Below are 18,965 nucleotides of genomic sequence, written 5' to 3'. Positions count from 1 at the left end.
CAGCAATGTGAGATGAAGAACATAGTACAGTTTTGTACCTACCATAAATGTAGATGTTCAAGATCCACATTGCTGCAGTCGAATTTACCGTCCCTCCTTCGCCTCTGTAGTTAGAGGCGGTTGTGTGGGTTGGGTTGTCAATATGATGTATATTGTATATATTGTACATATTTTTAGTGCTAGGATGGTTGGTTGTTTGTTTGCTGTCTTTTGGTTTTGACCTTTATTTTTAGGGTCTTCTGACATCTGGGGCAAGAAAAGACTGAGGATATGACGTCGGTCATGCGCATTTGTACCCTGACGTCCTGATGTCAGTCAAATGTGCCTTGACCGACGTCAGCCTTATACTTTGATATTCGGGCCGACCGAGGACAGCGGACTACCCAAGTGTAAGGACTGCAGCAATGTGGATCTTCGAACATCTACATTTATGGTAGGTACAAAACTGTACTTTTAACTTCTTTGACAAAAAAATCTTTATTCAGTGACCCTTTGTGTCATAGATTGTTTAAAATACTATTGTGTGATTACTTAGAGTTAATTTACTTGTTAAAATTATGTGCGTGTGTGCTTGTTAGGTTTAACTTTAGACTGTGTGCATATATTTAGCCTATTTTTTATAAGGCTTATTAGCACTTATAGTTAGCCTTAGTTTAAAAGGCTTGTGTGTGTGTCTTTGTGCTTATAGTTAGCCTGTTTTTTATTAGAAGGCTAATTGATATTGCTGTTGTTGGTTGTGTCCATTTCTGTCATGGCTGATGACAAGTAAAAACACCCCAAGTCGGGGTTTAAAAAATGCCCTAAATTTGGGCAGAAGAGGTCCGCTACTGACTGCCATGTGAATTGTCTACTGCTTGGGTGCCTTACACCTTCAAGAAACATGCTCTATATGCCATTCTTTTTCCTCTAGAATTCTCCAAGAGAGAAAAAGAAAGCTTATTGACAGGGGTTTGTTGAAACCTTCTTTTCAGGAGGCTTTGAGTGACCAGGGTGGATCTAGCAAGTCCTCAAAGTCCTCCAAGACTTCTGTGGATTCAAAGAAATCAAAAAAAATCAAGAGTCTGTGATATTGGCTCCACAGGTCTCAGAGCCAACTGTCTTTTCTTTTCGGAGCCGGTCCCCAGTTTTGGAACAGGTATCCAAAATGCCTAAATCACCTCTACTTCAGTTGGTGCCACAGTCCGATCATCCCGGTCTTCTGTTAGCCTTTCTGATTTGGATGTGGATCGGGTGGTGCAGAAGCTTCTACAGGCACCGGCCTTTGCCAAATTATCAGCTCCAACCCAAGTGGCTTCGGAGCCGAAGACCCGTTTACCAGCTATATCTCTTCCTCCTCCTCCGAGCCATACCGGTCCTTCGGAGCCGGAGAAGTCGGACTTGCTGATTGTGGAGCCTTCGGAGCTGACGCCTGCTCCAGTGTCTTCAGCTCCATTCACTCTGACATCCTCGGCATCGATCGAGGACTGTAGGAGCTGACACTGTCTGGTCGGGTCCGGGGAGGATAGTCTAACCGACTTGTTGGTTCCAATTTTGCCTCTCTGGGCTTTGGCTCAGATGAGCTTGGGCTCAGAACCCACTGTCCTGGTGCCGGGGGTATCGACTGTTTCCTTAGATCCGTCGGTCCCTTCGCATCGGAGCAGAGGTGCCTTCTAAGCCATGAAGAGAGTTATGTCTCCCAAGACATCCTCCACTTCGGGTCCGGCTTCTTCATCCCCTAAATCTTTGTCTGCTTCTGCCTCACTGATCCTTGCTAAGCTCAGAGACCCAGGGCCTCAGGAAGCCCCATTGGGTGGCCCATGCTCTTCTGAGACCTCCCCAGAAGCTCCCACTGATGAGATTCCCAGGAAGAGATTGTGTAAGAGGAAACACTTGGACTCCCCTCAGGAGTCATTAACATATAACACTGACTTGGATGAATCAGAAGGGTCCTGACTGTCCCCCTCTGAGGATATCTCATTTGCTGAGATACTGGAAATCTTTAGGCAGAGGGGTGACTGGCAGTCCACCAACCCTACTGGGGACGACTTGGTCCTCCTGAAGGCTTTCGGGTCTCAGCCCTCCACCTCTTGGGTGTCTCTGCCCTTCGATGAGCTTATGCAGCTGGTCTCACGAAGGGTGTGTGAGTCTCCGGATGCTGTGGAGCCTGTCCCTAGGAGCCCTAATAAGTTCATGTCTGCCCTCCTAGATAAATCATTCTTGACCAAAGGTGTGCCAGTTGATGCCATGATGGTGGCGGAAACCACCAAAAAGGAAATGTTTGAAACTTCCTAGTCTGTCCATCCTCCTAACAGAGACTCCAGGATCATGGATAGATATGGGAAGCGCATGTTTAGTTCAGCGACTTTTGCACTTCGTTCGCTTAACTATTTTAACCCATTTTATGAGACTTCAAAGAGATCTCCTTAAAGAGCTGGAAGATATTCTTCAGGGTACAGTAGCTGCAAGAGCTACAGACAACATCCCCGCCCAGCTTGCTACCCTCGGTTCCATAGTGAACACATCCATGCGCCTCATTTCATATGCAGCTGATGGAACGAGTAGGGCAGTGGGTACAGGAGTTGCTCTTAGGAGACACTCCTGGATGTGCTTGTGTTCCTTCGCGGAGCCCTTCAAGTACTCCTTAGTGAATACCCCCTTTGATGGCTTGTCCCTTTTCGGGCCCAAAGTCAAGGAAACTTTTACCAGGTGTGAGCAGGATGGAAAGACTCTGCCGTCGGGGTCCATTTTTCCACCCCTACCAGACCCTACCCCAAGGGTGAAAGGGGAGGGAAAATGTGGTTCCAAAAAGCCCAAGGAGCCTTTCAGGACACACGTGGTGAACCCCCCTCTAGGGGCAGAGGAGGGGGCAGTAATGGAAGACACCGCCATTGCGGCAGAGGGGGGTCCGCAACACTAGAGAGGCAGAGATCACTTCTTTGGGAAGCCCTACCAGTGCTCCTGAAAGGAGGCCTGACTGTCCTGCTCTGGAGGCAGTCGGGGGTTGCTTATCTTTGTACCCAAATGCCTGGCTCAAAATAAATGACAACTGGGTTTAAAGTATCATTTCCAGAGAATACTTCATCCCATTTGCCACACCCCCTCCACTGACAAGGACAATCTGGACGTTCCACACAGTTACAGAGAACAAGCAACAGCAGAGGTCGAGACGTTGCTAAGAAAGAGTCATCCAACCAGTCCCAGCAGACCAGACAGGATCCAGAGCTTACTCAAGATTCTTTTTGGTTCCAAAAAAGACAGGGGACTGGTGACCTATATTGGACCTTAGCAGACTAAACAAATCTGTAAAGAAAGAGAAGTTTCAGATGGTCATGTTTAAGTCAGTATTTCCCTTCTTAGGGGAAAGACCATTGGATGTGCTCGCTAGATCCAGGATGTGTACTACCACATAAAAATGGCCAGGCCATCCAGGGATCGTCTGCGCTTTTGCTGGGAGCCAGTCATTACCAGTTTTGAGTCCTGCCCTTTGATCTCACTACAGCCCCCAGAGTGTTCACCAAATGCATGGCAGTGGTCACAGCTCACCTGAGACTTTTAGGATTCCAAGCATTTCCATACCTAGACGATTGACTCCTTACCGCCACCACCGGGCATCAACTCATTCAGGCCAGGGAGTCCACTCTGTCACTCTGCAATCAGCAGGGCATTACAGTAAACTCAGAAAAATCTGCCTTGTTGCCATCGCAGCATATCATCTTTATCGGAGCAGAACTGGACACTACCACTACCACCACCACACTAAGACTTCCAGTAGAAAGAGTCTTACTTCTCCACCATTATGTCCACTTTCTAATATCCAAAAAGCACCAGCATCAGAAGTACTGAAATTGTTAGGTATGATAACAGCAGCAATTCTAGCCATACCACTGGGTCGTATGCACATGCGGATACTACAATGGCTGTTGTTCACTCCATGGTCTTACCAAGAGCTCCCCATATCTCGCATGATAATGATCACAAATTCCTGCAAAAAGGACCTTCAGTGGTGGTTGACCTGACTTCATGTTACGATAGGACGCCCATTTGTGCTAGCCTCTCCAGCGGCCACAGTGACCATGGACGCTTCCTTGATAGGGTGGAGGGGCATTTTCAGGGAAAGATAGCCCAAGGCACATGGACCGATCAAGAGACCCATCTGTATATCAATGTTCTAGAGATGAGAGCAGTACTTTTGGCGTTGCAGTACTTCCAAGACGCTCTTCCTCTAGATACGATTGCTATTCAGATGGGACAACATGTTAGTGGTCTGGTATTTCAACAAACAAGGAAGAAACGGATCATACCCCCTTTGTCGCGAGGCCCTCAGAGTTTGGCATTGGGCTATTTCCACCCAGCGCTTTCTGTTAGCAATGCACATCCCGGAGAAATCCAATGTGATAGACAAGTTCAGCAGAGCAATTTTGTTGCCCCACGAGTGGTCCCTCAAGACTGAAATAGCAGACAGGATATTCCACAGATGGGGCTAGCCTTGCTGCGACCTTTTTGCCAGTCACATGAACTCCAAATGCAGAAACTACTTCGCCCTGATTCCCCCTTCAGGAGAAGCCCCAAGGGACGCACTCATTCACGATTGGCCCCCAGATCTCTTCTATGCATTCCCACCAATCCCGTTGATACCCAAGGTATTACAGAAAGCCAAAGCCCTGGGAAGGACCAACATTCTAATAGCTCCATATTGGCCTCTTCAAATTTGGTTGCCCTTCATCTTTTGGAGGACCCCTGGATTCTAGACCCAGTTCCAAACTTTCTGATGCACTCGTCGGGGGAACTTCATCAGTCTCTGCATTCCTTGAAGCTGACAGCTTGGCTGCTCCAATTCCCATCATAGCCAGGTTCCATAACTTTTCCAGTGAGATGAAGCAAATTCTCCTATCCTCTCATAAATCCTCTGCGAGGAAGCTGTACTTCAGCAAATGGAAAAAATTTTCCATGTGGGCCTCTAAAAACAATGTTGATCTTTACCAAGCCCTTATGGCCTCTATTCTAGAATTCTTAGCCATGATATTTAATAAAGAAGCTGCAGCAGCAACAGTCCGTGTACAACTTGCTGCCATTTCTAACTTTCATCTAGGATTTGAAAGATTGAATATTATGTCACACACATTATCCAAAGCCTTTCTCAAAGGGACCTTTCATGGGATTTGAAGGATTGAATATTATGTCACACAAATTATCCAAAGTCTTTCTCAAAGGGACCTTTCATATTAGACCACCTGCGAAATTTCTCTATTCTCCATGGAGTCTAAATTTTATGCTTTCCCGTGTAATTCTCCCGCCATTTGAACCAGCTTCCTTGTATGACCTCATATTTTTGTCATGGATAACCATCTTTTTAGTGGCTATCACACAAATTATCCAAAGCCTTTCTCAAAGGGACCTTTCATATTAGATCACCTGTGAAATCTCCCTATTCTTCATGGAGTCTAAATTTTATGCTTTCCCGCATAATTCTCCCGCCATTTGAACCAGCTTCCTCATATGACCTCAGATTTTTGTCATGGAAAACCATCTTTTTAGTGGCTATTACTTCTGCTCACAGAATGTCAGAGCTTCAGGCCTTATCCATCAAGCCTCCTTATTTGATTTTCCATGCTGACAGTCTCACTTCGAACAAACCCCTCTTTCTTACCCAAAGTTTGCACTGAAACTAACCTCAACCAAATTATTGATTTGCCAGTTTTCTTTCCCAACCATTCCAACAATTTAGAGTACATGCTGCACAAACTTGATGTTCACAGACAGCTCAGATTTTATTTGGATAGAACAAAAGATTTCAGGAAATCAGGCCAGCTTTTTGTTTCATTCTGAGATTTCAGGAAAGGTATGCCAGTGGCTAAAACAACTTTGTCTAAGTGGTTATCTGATTTGTATCATCTTTGCTTATTCAGCTGCCAGTATCCCCTTTTCAGCATAAAATGTAAAGCTCACTTAACCAGGGCAGTTTCTACATCATCTGCTTTTTCTGCCAGACTTCCTATTGATAACATTTGCTCAGCAGCCACTTGGTCAAAACCTCATACCTTTATCACTCATTACAAAGTTGACAGGATCTCCTTTGGATCCACGGTCCTGAGAAATATACTCCCGTAAGCCACCGAGGTTGATGGTATTTGGGACGCTACCCATCAGTAGAGAATGAACGGCGAGATAGAACAACTTCACATAAAGAAGTCACGTACTTACCATAATATTCCATGCGAGTTGTTCATCTCGCTTTCTCCTTATGTCCCTCCCTCCTACCCCCTCCTGGGCTTTCAGAAGACCGAGATGCTAGATCCTTCCTGGTCACTCAACCCTTCTATACTTTCTCTCTTATGGAGTTATAGAATGACATACAGTATTATTTTACGCAGCAAACAAGATCTGAGGTAACTGGGCACATCAATTACATTACATTAATTTGGTATTTTGCAATGTAGTGGTTTGTAGCTGCACTGTCTATCGGCAAGAGGCTCTTTAGTGATTAAGACACAAGTAATTTGCTTGATTTGAGGGTAGTTTGAATATCCACTTTGGACTAGAGAACCTCCTGATTAGTAAATATTCTGTGCTACCATACTAACTGGTTAAAAGGAAATTTGTATGTTCATCATTCTTAGTGTTAAAGTAGCCTTTGGCTGTATGGGTTGTATCCTCCCCAGTATACAACAACCAGACAACTTCACAAAGCTTTGGCTCCCTCCCACACTTGTGCTCTGACTGCTGACTGGCCAGCCCGTTGGAGGGAACTCAGCAGTCCGAGCGTAGACAATTTCAGTACTTTCTTACTGCCTCAAGAGGAAGTAGCTCTGAGGCTTCACAAGCATAACTGACTGTTTCAACCATCGGTTCTTGCATACAAATACCCACATAGCAAAGTCTTGCATACAGAAATGATTGCCCTTTTTAAGAAAATATTACTATATTTTATTTTCTGACTAAAAGTGATATTTTCTCTTTAACAAATCCAGTTTTTTACAATATTAGAAGATTCCTGTCAGGAACTGCTATATTTTTAACATGGGGCATATTTTTGATTATTGGGGGTTCATTTTTGTGGTAAAATGTACTGCTTTTTGAGAACATTTAATTTGTGCAGGTTTTAATTTGTGCAGATTTTAAGGATCAGGAAGTGTTTTACAGGGCAGGAAGCCTTTTTTAGGTTAAATGCTTGTTTATACTTTCATGACAGCTTACCTGTTTTTTTTTTTCTGTCAATGTACTTCAGAAAAGGGTTTTCTGTTTGGGCAGTGTTTTTTTTTTTTTTTGTATACTACTTTTTCTTTTGAAAGGGGATTGCGTTGGGAAGGCATTTTCCTACCTAGGTCACTCCAACAGCCACAGTACCTAACCCCCCAGTCCATGGTGACTGTAGGGAGCGCACTAACAGGACCCATGGAATAGACGAGGAACCCACTTTGGCCACAACAGTCATCTGCGGCTGAGGCACTTTGTCACCAGGGCAGGTTGCTAAAGGCTGAATAACCGTACTTCTACTTGTGGCTGGAAGAACAGAAGAAATGTTGGGTTGTTCCATGCTTAAGTTAAAGAAGGTGCCACATTCCAGGGAAAGCCTAGGAGCAGTAATTAGTAAAACAGGTAAATTGTACAAAAAAAAAAAAACAAAACTTTCCCTATTAGGTGAAAATGCTTTTTTTTTTTTTTTTTTTGCTGTTTTCTTCTTCTTTTTTTGGGGGTGGGGGGGCTAGGTTAAGTGTCTAAATAATCCAACTTTCCCCAAAGAAAAAGTAGTTAAGTTTTTGCCAAAAAAAGGTGACACTTTTAAAAGGTCATGTGACCGTCGTTTAAAAACACTTTTTCCCTGTATTTTCTTTTTTTCATAAAATAAAAATGTTATAGTTTCTGTCATTAAAAGTAAAGGGGAAGTTACCCCCCCCCCCCCGGGAACTGCCAAACAACGAATGCTTAAAATCCTACAGGGCAGTAATTGCTTAGATGGCAGGAAAGTTCAGTCTGACTTACGGTTTGGACAAATGAAAGGTGTCTTGAAGCTTTAGAAGCTAGCCAGCTGTAATATCCTTGGTATGCTACAACTTGCATAACTTAGGCCACTGTAACAGTGATCATTCTAATATCTGCTTTTATGGTAAGTTTACATGTACAATCGTACTTTATGGTGTAAGTGCAGGTTACACAACTGTACTTTGCTTCATCAGTGCACAGAAGTAGTAGCAGCTAGTGGCGGGGGGGGTTATGGGGCTAGGAAAGAACCCATACTACATAATATGACTGATTTTCACTGAATGGTGTTTTGAGTTTGACCAGTTGGTCTTTTGATGTTTGAAGTGTGTTGCAAGTATTCTCTTTTAGTTGCCTTAAGGTGATTTAATTTTAAGAGCTTATAGACTTTGATCAGGTATGTGTTCCTTTAAGGCATCCTAATAGACATTGAAAAAAGTGGTCCTCCGGTAGGCATTTAGCAATGTTTTTCAAATTACTTTTGCAGTATTCAGCTCCTATCCTTTTCCTTTGTATTGACCTGCAAAGAAATTTGCAAACACTGAAGGCAGTAATATTGGCAATCCATTATGTAAAATAAATGAATATTACTAATCGTATTAAGCAAACTAAACATGTATTTTTTTCTGTTTTATTTTCCTTGCAGGAAAGTGAAGATGGTATAGAAGGAGATGGTATGCAAAACTTTTTTACTGCAAAATCCTTATCCTTATTATCAACCTTCTTTTTCTCATTTTAATGGAAAAACTGTTTGCAAAAAATGTTTTTGGTGATATTCTCTTATAATGAGGTAGTAAAAGCTCATAATTTTTTTTTACCATACCGTATAGAAAAACATTTACTTTGAATGAAATGTACTTTTAAGCAGTAAGGTTAACTGGATAAGTAATAAAATAGGTTATAGTCGGGATCAGTGTTCCTTAATACATGTGTACCACCACACATGCTCACACAAACGCACACAGTGGTAGCATTCTTTGATCTTGGACGAAATTTGGGACAGACGGAGAAATGTTGGTAAAATGTGCATGGATCGTGCAATCCCTAACAGAACCAAGATGCTATCCTCCAAAAAAAAGGAAGCCAATCTGGTGGTCCCCTGCCATAAACAAACTCTACAACAGAAGAAAGAAACTGTTACAAAAAAGAGTAAAATCCCATGATTGGAGAAACTCCCTGGTCAGCTTCAGTAAGAAGCTGAGATCCCTCATAAAATCCTCCAAAGCTAGTTATGAAAACAAAATCTCCACTGACTCTAAAGACAACCACAAAGCATTCTGTAGTGTTGTCAAGAATCTCAATGGCAGCACTCGGATCTGCTCTGAGTTACAGCACAATGGCACTAAATATACAGAACCAACTGATATTGCCAACATCCTGGCAGATAGGTTCAGTGCTAACTTTACCCCTCTGTCATCTCCTAAAGGGCCCATCTCTATACCAGAAGAATGCAAAGTTCCTGTAATCACGGCTGTACAGGTAAAAAACACACTATCCAAAGCCAAGAACACAGCATCCATGGGACCTGACGACATCCCAGGCTGTGTTCTACATGAACTACAGAACGAACTGGCACCCCACCTAAGTACCATGTTCAATCCTAGCCTCACCTCAGGATATGTGCCCACTGAATGGCGCACAGCGACAGTTATCCCGCTCCACAAAGGGGGAGCCACCACAGACCCTGGAAACTACCGCCCAATTAGCCTAACGAGCCTGGATGCAAGGCTATGGAGCGTATCATCATGGAACTTATAAACAATGACGTTGATAATCTCCAAACTCAGGACCCCACCCAGTTTGGGTTTGTAAAAGGCAGATCATGTCTCCTAAACCTGATAGACTTCTTTGAAGCAGTCACCAAAGCCGTAGATGAGGGTAAGGTGGTTCACACAGCCTATCTAGATCTCGCCAAGGCTTTTGACACCATCCCCACTCTGGAATTATAGATAAACTCACTAAACTAGGTATAAATCCCAATGTCACAAGATGGGTTGCCAACTGGCTCACTGACAGAACCCACACTGTGAAAGTAGCAGACTCCAAATCCAGCTTCAGACCAGTGACAAGTGGAGTACCACAGGGTTCAGTCCTGGGTCCTCTCCTGTTTGGTATCTACTTCTCTGAAGTACAGGCCAACACAGAAGGAAGCAAACTAGGAGCCATAATCAAAACTCCAAAAGATGTGGACATCCTACAAAAGGGCCTTGCTGAGACAGATGCCTGGTGTCAAAGCCATGGCCTCAAGCTCAGTGTCAAAAAGTGCATCGTCATTCCTTTTGGTAAAAACTCAGTACCCATGAACTGCCACATAGGTGGTAGTCTACTTAACACCGAAAGTGTGATAAGAGACCTTGGGACACAGGTGGACAGTAGTCTCTCCTTTGATAATCACATCGCCACAGTAGTTGGTAGTCAGGAAATCCTTCTATGTGGCACACCTCATCACAAAAGGTTTCTCATCCAGGAAAAAAGAGGTCATTGTTCCCCACTACTCGTCACTCATTAGACCCATTATAGAGTACAATGCCCCTTTTGGTATGTACCTCACAAGACATCTACAACAACTGGAAAGGCCACAGAAATACCTCACAAAGAGAATTACCGGCCTCAAAGAGATGCCCTATGCAAACAGTCTCAAACTGCAGCTTTACTCCGTTGAATATCGCCTACTCAGAGGCGATCTCTGCCTAACACACAAAGCTATGTCAAACCCAGAGCTTTTAGACATGCTCCACTTAAAGAAATTCCAGTCCCTACGAGCTACACGCTCTAGGGACCTAAACCTCATCACCACAATAAACAGAACATGCTGGAGGGATAGATTCCTGTCCCAGAGACTTCCCATACTCTGGAACAAACTACCTATCTGTATCAAACAAAGTTCCTCATTAGCACTGTTCAAGAAAAATCTTGATGATTGGATGGGAGATAGGAAATTCACCCCGGGGATCACTTCTGAGGCTCTGCTCGACAGTGGCACAGGAAGATAATTTTCTTGGGTGGCGAAATCCAGGGTACCTTTGGCTAGGCTTATATAGGCCCTAGGGCCAATAGCCTAGTACCTACCTATGAACCTATGTCATAAATTGTCTGCAGCACGTGTGTACAGAATACTGACTTCTGAAGGTGACCACGACAAGTTTGCTTGGGGAGTTTGGAAAGTAATTTTGCATGAAAACCAGTTTCCTTCTGTACAGACCGTACCTCTCAACTGTCCAGAGATTTGCAGAATGCCCAGATTTGTCTCATATTGTTTGGTCTTTTTTCATAAAATTTGTGGTTTTCTGACAAAGCACTGGTGATTTGAATTCACTAAATAATGACAGACATTTGAGTTTCAGACTAGATCCTTCAGAAAATACATGCCAACACACATCCAGTTACTCTTATCAACTTTCTAAGAGCAATATTTAAAGTCTGTCCCTCTTTTGGGTCTATATCATTTGAGCAAACGATTAATTGAGCGAATTGCTATTTGTCAAACTGAATTAAGCAAAAGCTTAATTAAGCGAATGCTCGGTTAAGTGAATTTTTTTTCCCAGGGGAAGGATGTGGTTGACCACCATCTGGTATTTGCCCTTTTCCCCACTGTAGTGCAATCTCGGAGTTGGTATATTTAGTTGGGGGGAAGCCTCCCACATTGCAGTGTTTTAAATTTAGTTTTGTTTGTTCCGAATAATGGGCGGGCAGCTGTTTTTTCTTTCCCCGGTAAACTTTTCCCTTAATCGACTTATTTGCTTAATTGAGCTTTTGCTTAATTGAGTTTGACAAATAGTGATTCACTCAATTAAGCATTTGCTCAAATGATATAGACCCTCTCTTTTTGGGCCTTTGTCCCCTGTTATTTTAGGCTTTGTCCTGATTTCTTGCTCTTAGAGGTTGAGCGGCATGGTAAAGACTCTGAAGATTTAAATTGTTTGGAGGTTTGAAGCTTCTGTGCAGTATAAAATGGACAATGTTCTTTATGTGAATCATTGCTGCAGAAGCCTAAGCCATATGGTTAGGGGTATAACAGCTAACCAGCTTCCAGAGCTTCAGGACACCTTCCATGTGCTCAAACTGCGAGTATGAGCTGAGCTGAGTGGGAGAGGCTTGGGTGCCAAGCCCTTCTGAGTTTTCCTGCTGCCTAATATAATGCTGTTGTGCATCCTTTCTAGGTTAGATGGTTGGCTAATGCTGTTTCATCGCTGGTCAGAGAAGTTCCCTTCGGGGGGGGGGGGGGGGGGCTTCCACTTTTTATGATGGGAAACTTAGTTTTTCTGTTTAACAATTTTTCCTAACTTACATAATTTTTTAATAACTGTCACATGACTTGATCACTTTTAAATGGGAGCATTATATTTTTTACTTTAGTAAAAGGCTAATAAACTACTTTCTCTATTGTAAAAATTGTGCTATTTTATTATTGGGGCATGGGTAAGTGTTCGAAGTGCTCTTTATTGTATTTTAATGGAGAAAAGTTACTTTTTTACAACTGCTACGTTTCCATGGGAATCTGGCATCTTTTTCGGCTTAGTCATGCAAGAGCCTACTGGTTCCTTGGTTCTTCTTACTTCCAACCACAAAAAGATAAAACTTGGTAATGCTAAGTGTTTCAGACAAATGTGGGTAACTCTGCTGTGACCAAAGCTGGTACCTCAGAATGCTTGTCTTTTTCCTTGGGTCCTGCTGGTGTAATCCCTTACAGTCATTGACTGAGGGTTTACACATCTCCTCTGCATCTGTTGAAATGTCCTGGAGGACAAGGGAGAGCCCCTAATGTAAGTCCTGGGAAAAGGGGTAGTGTGTGCCACTCTGCATAGCCAAAAAGGTGCCCATCTAATAGGGAGGTTTTCCTGGCAGAAGGGGATCTGTTTCTGCAGAAAATCCTGTCAAAAAGAAAAACTAAAGTGCATGTCTTATCTTGTTCCAGTTGCTCTGGACAGGAGTAATTTGTTGGGCTTAGGTCAGGATTTAGCTCGGACTTTCAACCCTTCCTGTATGGCTGCTTCTGGTAGAAGAAAAGAAGGGTTATTTATTTTTGTCTGTCTGAGGTAAATGTGGCCTTGGCCAATACTTAAAAAGGATTGTGTCTCAGCCTATATTTCCAGAATGAATTTGTTGTTTCAGTGGGAAAACCGTGATGGTTTCCAAGTCCTGCGGGAAGTGTTATGATTTGTTACAACTGGAATTTCAAGAACCTACTTCTGTTCTTCCTGCTGTTTCTGCTTTGGAGATGTTTTGGTCACAGTCTGATAACCAGATCACACCCAGCAGCTATTGCTTTATTGAATCCAGCTGTTGCTAAACATTTGGATAATCCTAGTTCTTATGTCGACGAGGATGGGGGAGGCTTTAGAAAAAGTATATTCCTCTGTAATACTTTTTCTTACAATTCTCAGCTGTCAAGCTGCATATGTTGGATGTTATGCTTGCCTCTCATGAGAATATGAGGAATATGTTGGCATCTGTTTCCTCTTCTCAGGAGAAATGAGCTTTCTGTAACCTAGTTTCTTCTGACTGACAAGAGATTACTCACTGTTTGAAATATGCTTATAATTATGTTGATGCTAGTTCCAGGGCTGCTGCCACTGAAACTGGTATGAATAGGTTTGCCTGACTGTGGTCTCAAAATCTCAATGAGAATGCCAAAAATGAGAGTTTGAATTTTCCTTTAGATAAAGAGCTAGCTTTTTGGCTTTCTGCTGCAAAGATTATTAATAAGTGCTATACGAGAAGAAATCTGATTCAAAGGATCTCTGATTTTTCATCCCTCCTTCTCCAAGTTTGTCAAGGGATTCCATGCTCCTTCTGCAAACTGTCTTTAAATACAAAGTAAACATATTCAGAAAGTTGTGGGAAAGCAAACATTTCAAAAGCAATGTCAGGGATGTTTCCAGAAAAAGCAGGAAGACCCAGAGCAAAGGACAGCCTAATAAGTCTGAGTGACTGTATGAAGGATTTCTATCTTCTCTGTCACCTCAGCAGTCCTTTAGTCCTTTCAGAAAGCATGAACCTCCATTTCTGTCTTTGGAAACCAGATTGTTTCAGACAAATTGGTGCTGTAATCTTTTAAGGTTACAGATGCCTGTGGAAGTTTATCCCTCCCTTTCAGAGGACTCTTCCTCACCAAATCTCAGTGTTCTTTTCCCTCCTTTCATTCAGCATATGCTCACTGTGGTTATGATAGAAGCTGTCACTTCTCCTCAGGTGAAGGGTTTCATACAAGGATGTTTCTGGTGTCAAAGAAGTTTCTTGGAGACCAGTTCTGGATCTTTTTCTGAATTCTTTTGTGATGGTTCCCAAGTTCAAAATGCTGTCTCCTCGCAACTTGTAACAGTTTTATTCCCTTTTGACTTTTCTAATGATCTAAGAATTAAGAGACACACATTACATAGATCTAGAGTTATAGACATTAATATGACCTAGTCACAGAAAACCTTAAACAGTTTTCTGCATTAGCTTTTGGTCCATCTACTTCTCCAAGGGTGTTTAATAAAATGTCTGGCTTCTGTGATGGTCTACTGCAGACTGCAATGTATTCACATTTTCCGTATTTAGAGGATGTGCTTATCTTTGCAGTCTTTTCCAAAGTGCCAGGACTCTTAGTTGAGTAAGGGATCTCCTGTGCAGGCTGTGATTTCAAGAGAATTTACAGAAGTGTTGTCTGACTCCTTCTCGCAGGATAGTTTTTCCAGAGTGCCCTGTATACCTCAGTTCAAAGAGCTTTTCTTTCACAGGAAAAAATAGATCAGTATTTTGATCTATTCTTTAGGTTTATCACTCTGACTGCTGCCTCAGCAAGGAAATTCCTCAGGATTCCTGGTCTTATGGCATCTATAATATTTGTGATACCTCGTGCAAGTCTCCTCATGAAAGAACTCCATTGGTACCTCAGGTATCTCTGGTTCCAGCATCAGTATCCCCTGACATTTCAAATTCTAGTTCTGGGATTTGTGAAGAGGGCAGATCTTTGGCTGATTGGTGTACCCTGCCCAGTATACAGTGACAGAGAAGCCTTCACAAAGCTTTGGCTACCCTTCACATCTGCACTCTTGCTGCAGATATATCAGCTCTGAGAGGGAAAATAGCAGCTAGAGTGCAGAAAACTTCAGTACTTTCTTAAAACCTTTGAGAGCACACCTCTAGGCTTCACAGGATTGATGATGTTCTTCGTGTTTCACTGCTGCAGTCATTACATTTGGATTATCTGCTTGCAGTAGCCCTCAGTCGGCCTGATTAACAAAGTCTTGAGTCCTATGTCGGTTGCTGTCTCTTCTTCGTGACGTCAGGTCTTCAGGGGTGTAAAACATGCAGCCGATGTCATTACACCAGTCTTTCTTGCCGTGCGGTGCCCGAAGCAGAAGCAGTTCGCAAGTGGTGGTAGGTCAACTCCTGAAATTTTCGTTTTCGAGTTTCAGAACCGAAGTCTTCAACTAAAAGCGAAGTACCCCATTGGGGAAACTTTTTCTTGCTCTAAACCGATGTCAGTAAAAGTAAATAATTGCATTTCTTGTAGAAAGCAAATACCTCATAAAGATTTTCATTCGTACTGTATTCCTTGCCTAGGCCCTGACCACGATGTACCTCGCTGTCAGTTTTGTGCCTTATTTAAACCACGAACTATCCTTCGTCAGTATATTTGCACTTCTAAATTTTTTGGTGCTCGGTTCAATTATCCTGATATGTCTTCGGTAAGCCATCCAGACTACCGGGCTGGAAAGTGGATGCCCTATCCTTCCAGTGGGTAAATCTCTCAATTTATGCCTTTCCCCCTCTGCCCTTTCTCTCAAGAGTATTGCTCAAGATAAGATAGGACAAACCAAGGACAATTCTTATTGCTCTGGACTGGCCATGCCTGCACTGGTACCCACTCCTGTGCAGCCTGTCATCGGTGCCACCGTGGCACCTATACCAGAACCCAACCCTGCTCTCAGCAGGGGGGACAGATCTTGCATCCGCAACTACAGTCCCTAAATTTTGCATCCTGGCTTATTTCTTGAAGTCTCCCCCAGTAACCAGCCTTAGCAAGCGGGTGCTGGACTTCATCCTTGAAGCCAGAAGACCCAGTACAAGGAAATCCTATGCTGATAAGTGGAAAAGGTACTGCTCCTGAATTCAGTCTAAAGGAAAGGACACAGCTCTGCTCTCCCTGCCTCTAATCCTGGATTACTTAGCAGTTCTACTGCACAGAGGCTTAGCCTTTTCCTCCATTAAGATTCATGCCTCTGCCATTTTGGCTGATTACAGCACTGAGCCACCTCTTTTCTCTCACCCTCTTATCAGTCAGTTCCTGAGAGGGGAAAACAACTTAAGGCCGCCAAGGAGAGCACCCACCCCTGCTTGGGACCTTAACTTTGTACTGGAAAAGCTCACGCTACCCCCCCTTTGGGCCTGCAGTATCAGCAGAGTTAAACTTCCTCTCTTGGAAAACAGCCTTGCTTCTGGCCATCACTTCAGCTAGAAGAGTGTCTGAGCTACAAGCACTTATGGCTGTGGAACCCTTCATTATTTTCCATACTGACAGGGTTTCCCTCAGGGCTAACCCTTCCTTTATGCCTAAAGTGGTGTCCAGTCCATTTGCCAACTTTCTTCCCTAATTCTCAAAATAAAGAGGAAAGGATCCTGCACTTGGACATGCACAGACAGCTCAGATTCTACTTTGATAGGACTAAGCCCTTCAGGTAATCTGACCAGTTACTACTCCTCTTTGCACCAGGGGCAGAGGGCCAGGCCATTTATAAACAAACCATTTCCAAATGGATAGCACACTGCATCCATTTCTGCTACAAGCACCATGGGAAACCAACCCCTCAGGGGGTCAGAACTCATTCCACTAGGGTTACTTCTGTCTCTACAGCATTCCACAGGGGAGTCCCTTCCAGGGACATCCTGGAAGCTGCTACCTGGAGTTCTGTACACATCTTCACCAAACATTGCCACCTATCTTTTTTCCAAATCCAGGGCGGGTTTTGCAACAGCAGTCCTGCAGGGCATACTAGCCAGCCCCAACTCTTCTTGACTGCCTCCACCCTTCTTCAGCTTTGGGAATCAACCCAAGTGTGATGACTGCAACAGTGAAACACGAAGAACATAGTACAGTTGTATACACTTACCATAAATGTAGATGTTCGAGTGTATTCACTGTTGCAGTCATGGTTTCTCTCCCTCCAGCCCCCTTGTCTCCGTCTCTCTCACTCTTTGTTCTATTACTCACCCCTTTCAGGGGTATTGGTATTTACTTTTTACTGGTGTTTTTTTTTTTTTTTTTTCCCCACCATAACTTAGCTTCCTATGTGGGGGGCTCTGATGTAATGGTGTCGACTGCCTGTTTTTATACCCCTGATGACCTGATGTCAGTCCTGGAGCGACAGCAACTGACGCAGAAATCCTAAGTTTCTGGTATTCGGGCTGACTGAGGGCTACTGGCAGGCAGATAACCCAAGTGTGATGACTGCAACAATGAATACACATTTATGGTAAATATACACAACTGTACTTTCTGCTCCTTCCTAGTCCCTGCTGTACTTTGAGGCTTTCCTGGGTGCCTTCCAGTCCACCTTTCAGCATGTGACTTTCAGCCGCCTGCTCCAGAAAGGCAGATAGGTTTTATAAGGTGCCTGATGACTTGAAGTAATTTTACAAGAATCTTGTGGCAGACTCTTCTGCATTGTTTCTTTCTTCAGACAAACCCTCTAAGCTCCTGCACAGTGCTAATGCTCTACTTACAGATAAGGATAGTAGGGCTATAGATATATGGGGAAAGAAGGTATACACCTCTTCTACCCTAGCTGTTAGGGCAATTAACTATTGGACACAAATGACCAAATATTTGATTTCTGTACTTCAGCCCTTGAACAGGATTCTGTTGGACCCTCAAACTGCAGAATCAAAGCAACAATTGCAGAATCTACTTTCTCCGGCCAATTAATAGCCAGACACAGCATTAAGTGTAGTTACGATGCTGTGGATGTCTCTTCTAGGGCAGCAGCTACTGGGTCTGTTAGCAGATATACATGGCTATGTAACCAGCGTATCGTTGAAGATTTCAAGTCAAAACCATTAGATTCCCCCTTGCACAAAGATCTTTTGTTGGTCCTCAGGATGACAGTCTGTTCAGTACTCTCCAAAACCAAGGAAAAACTATGAAAGACTGCAGATAAATTCTTCTTTCCTTATTTTCTAGATACAATAGGAACTACCCATCTAAATATGCATAGTCTCTTAGAAGGGACCCTAGGACAGCTCAAACCCAGAAAAACTGTTAGGAAAAGGTACTCTGACAAATCTTTTGGGGAACCTCCATCTAGGGACTTCCCTTTGGCAGTAAAAATCTGTGACTACCTTCACAATGCCCCCTTCATTGCCCTCAGTCCCCTTATTCCCCCACTGCCCCCTTTCCAAAACACTGTCACTCTCCCTGGCTCTGTGATATTCCTTCCTCAAAAGGCATGCCACATCCTTTTCAAAACTGACTTCTACTCGCTCCCATTATTCAAATCCTCCTGAATTAGGGCACCATTGAACATGTCCCAGAAGACTTTATGGTGAAGAGCTCCTACTCCATAATCTTCTTGGTGCCAAGAAAAGGACAATGGAGGACCATCCTAGATTTTGTTTTCTCTACTAAACACATTCTTAGTAGTGCCAACTTTAAAAATGCTCTCTTGTCTTTTATTCTCCCTCAGGATTTTTTAGTGTCCCCAGCAGACCTAAAGAATGCCCACATGCACATAACTATTAGTCCTTCTTGAAGGAAATTCCTTAGGTTTTTCTCTGTCTCATTGCACTTTCAGTTTACTGCTTTGCCTTTTGGTCTTTCCACAACACCAAGGGTGCAAAGTGTTTTTAGTCTCTCTAGTTTTATACACAGGTCAGGCATATTTTTTATTAACTAGATTAGAAGCTGGTGTCAGCAATTAAAAAAAAAAAAAAAAAAAAAAAGTTGAAGGATTTTATCTGGGAAGGGAAGACAACAAGGGTCAAGTGGAATAAGATGATTCTTCCAATAGAACAAGGCGGACTAG

The 18,965-nt window shown here is 43.2% G+C and overlaps 1 protein-coding gene across 1 annotated transcript in view; it reads left to right on the top strand.

Moving 5' to 3' along the window:
* The window catches only part of CASC3 (CASC3 exon junction complex subunit), a 1,214,789-nt gene that overhangs the window by 61,118 nt on the left and 1,134,706 nt on the right, over positions 1-18,965 (top strand). Inside the window, exon 2 of the mRNA XM_044054937.1 lies at positions 8,603-8,630. Coding sequence (XP_043910872.1) covers positions 8,603-8,630 — 28 coding nt within the window. The remainder of the gene's footprint in view (positions 1-8,602; positions 8,631-18,965) is intronic.

The sequence above is a fragment of the Protopterus annectens genome, chromosome 13.part0, assembly GCF_019279795.1.
Source record: "Protopterus annectens isolate FY-2018-M chromosome 13.part0, PAN1.0, whole genome shotgun sequence".
Lineage (NCBI taxonomy): Eukaryota > Metazoa > Chordata > Ceratodontiformes > Protopteridae > Protopterus > Protopterus annectens.
Note: the sequence above shows the minus strand (reverse complement) of the source record. Positions and strands in the feature narration are given on the sequence as shown.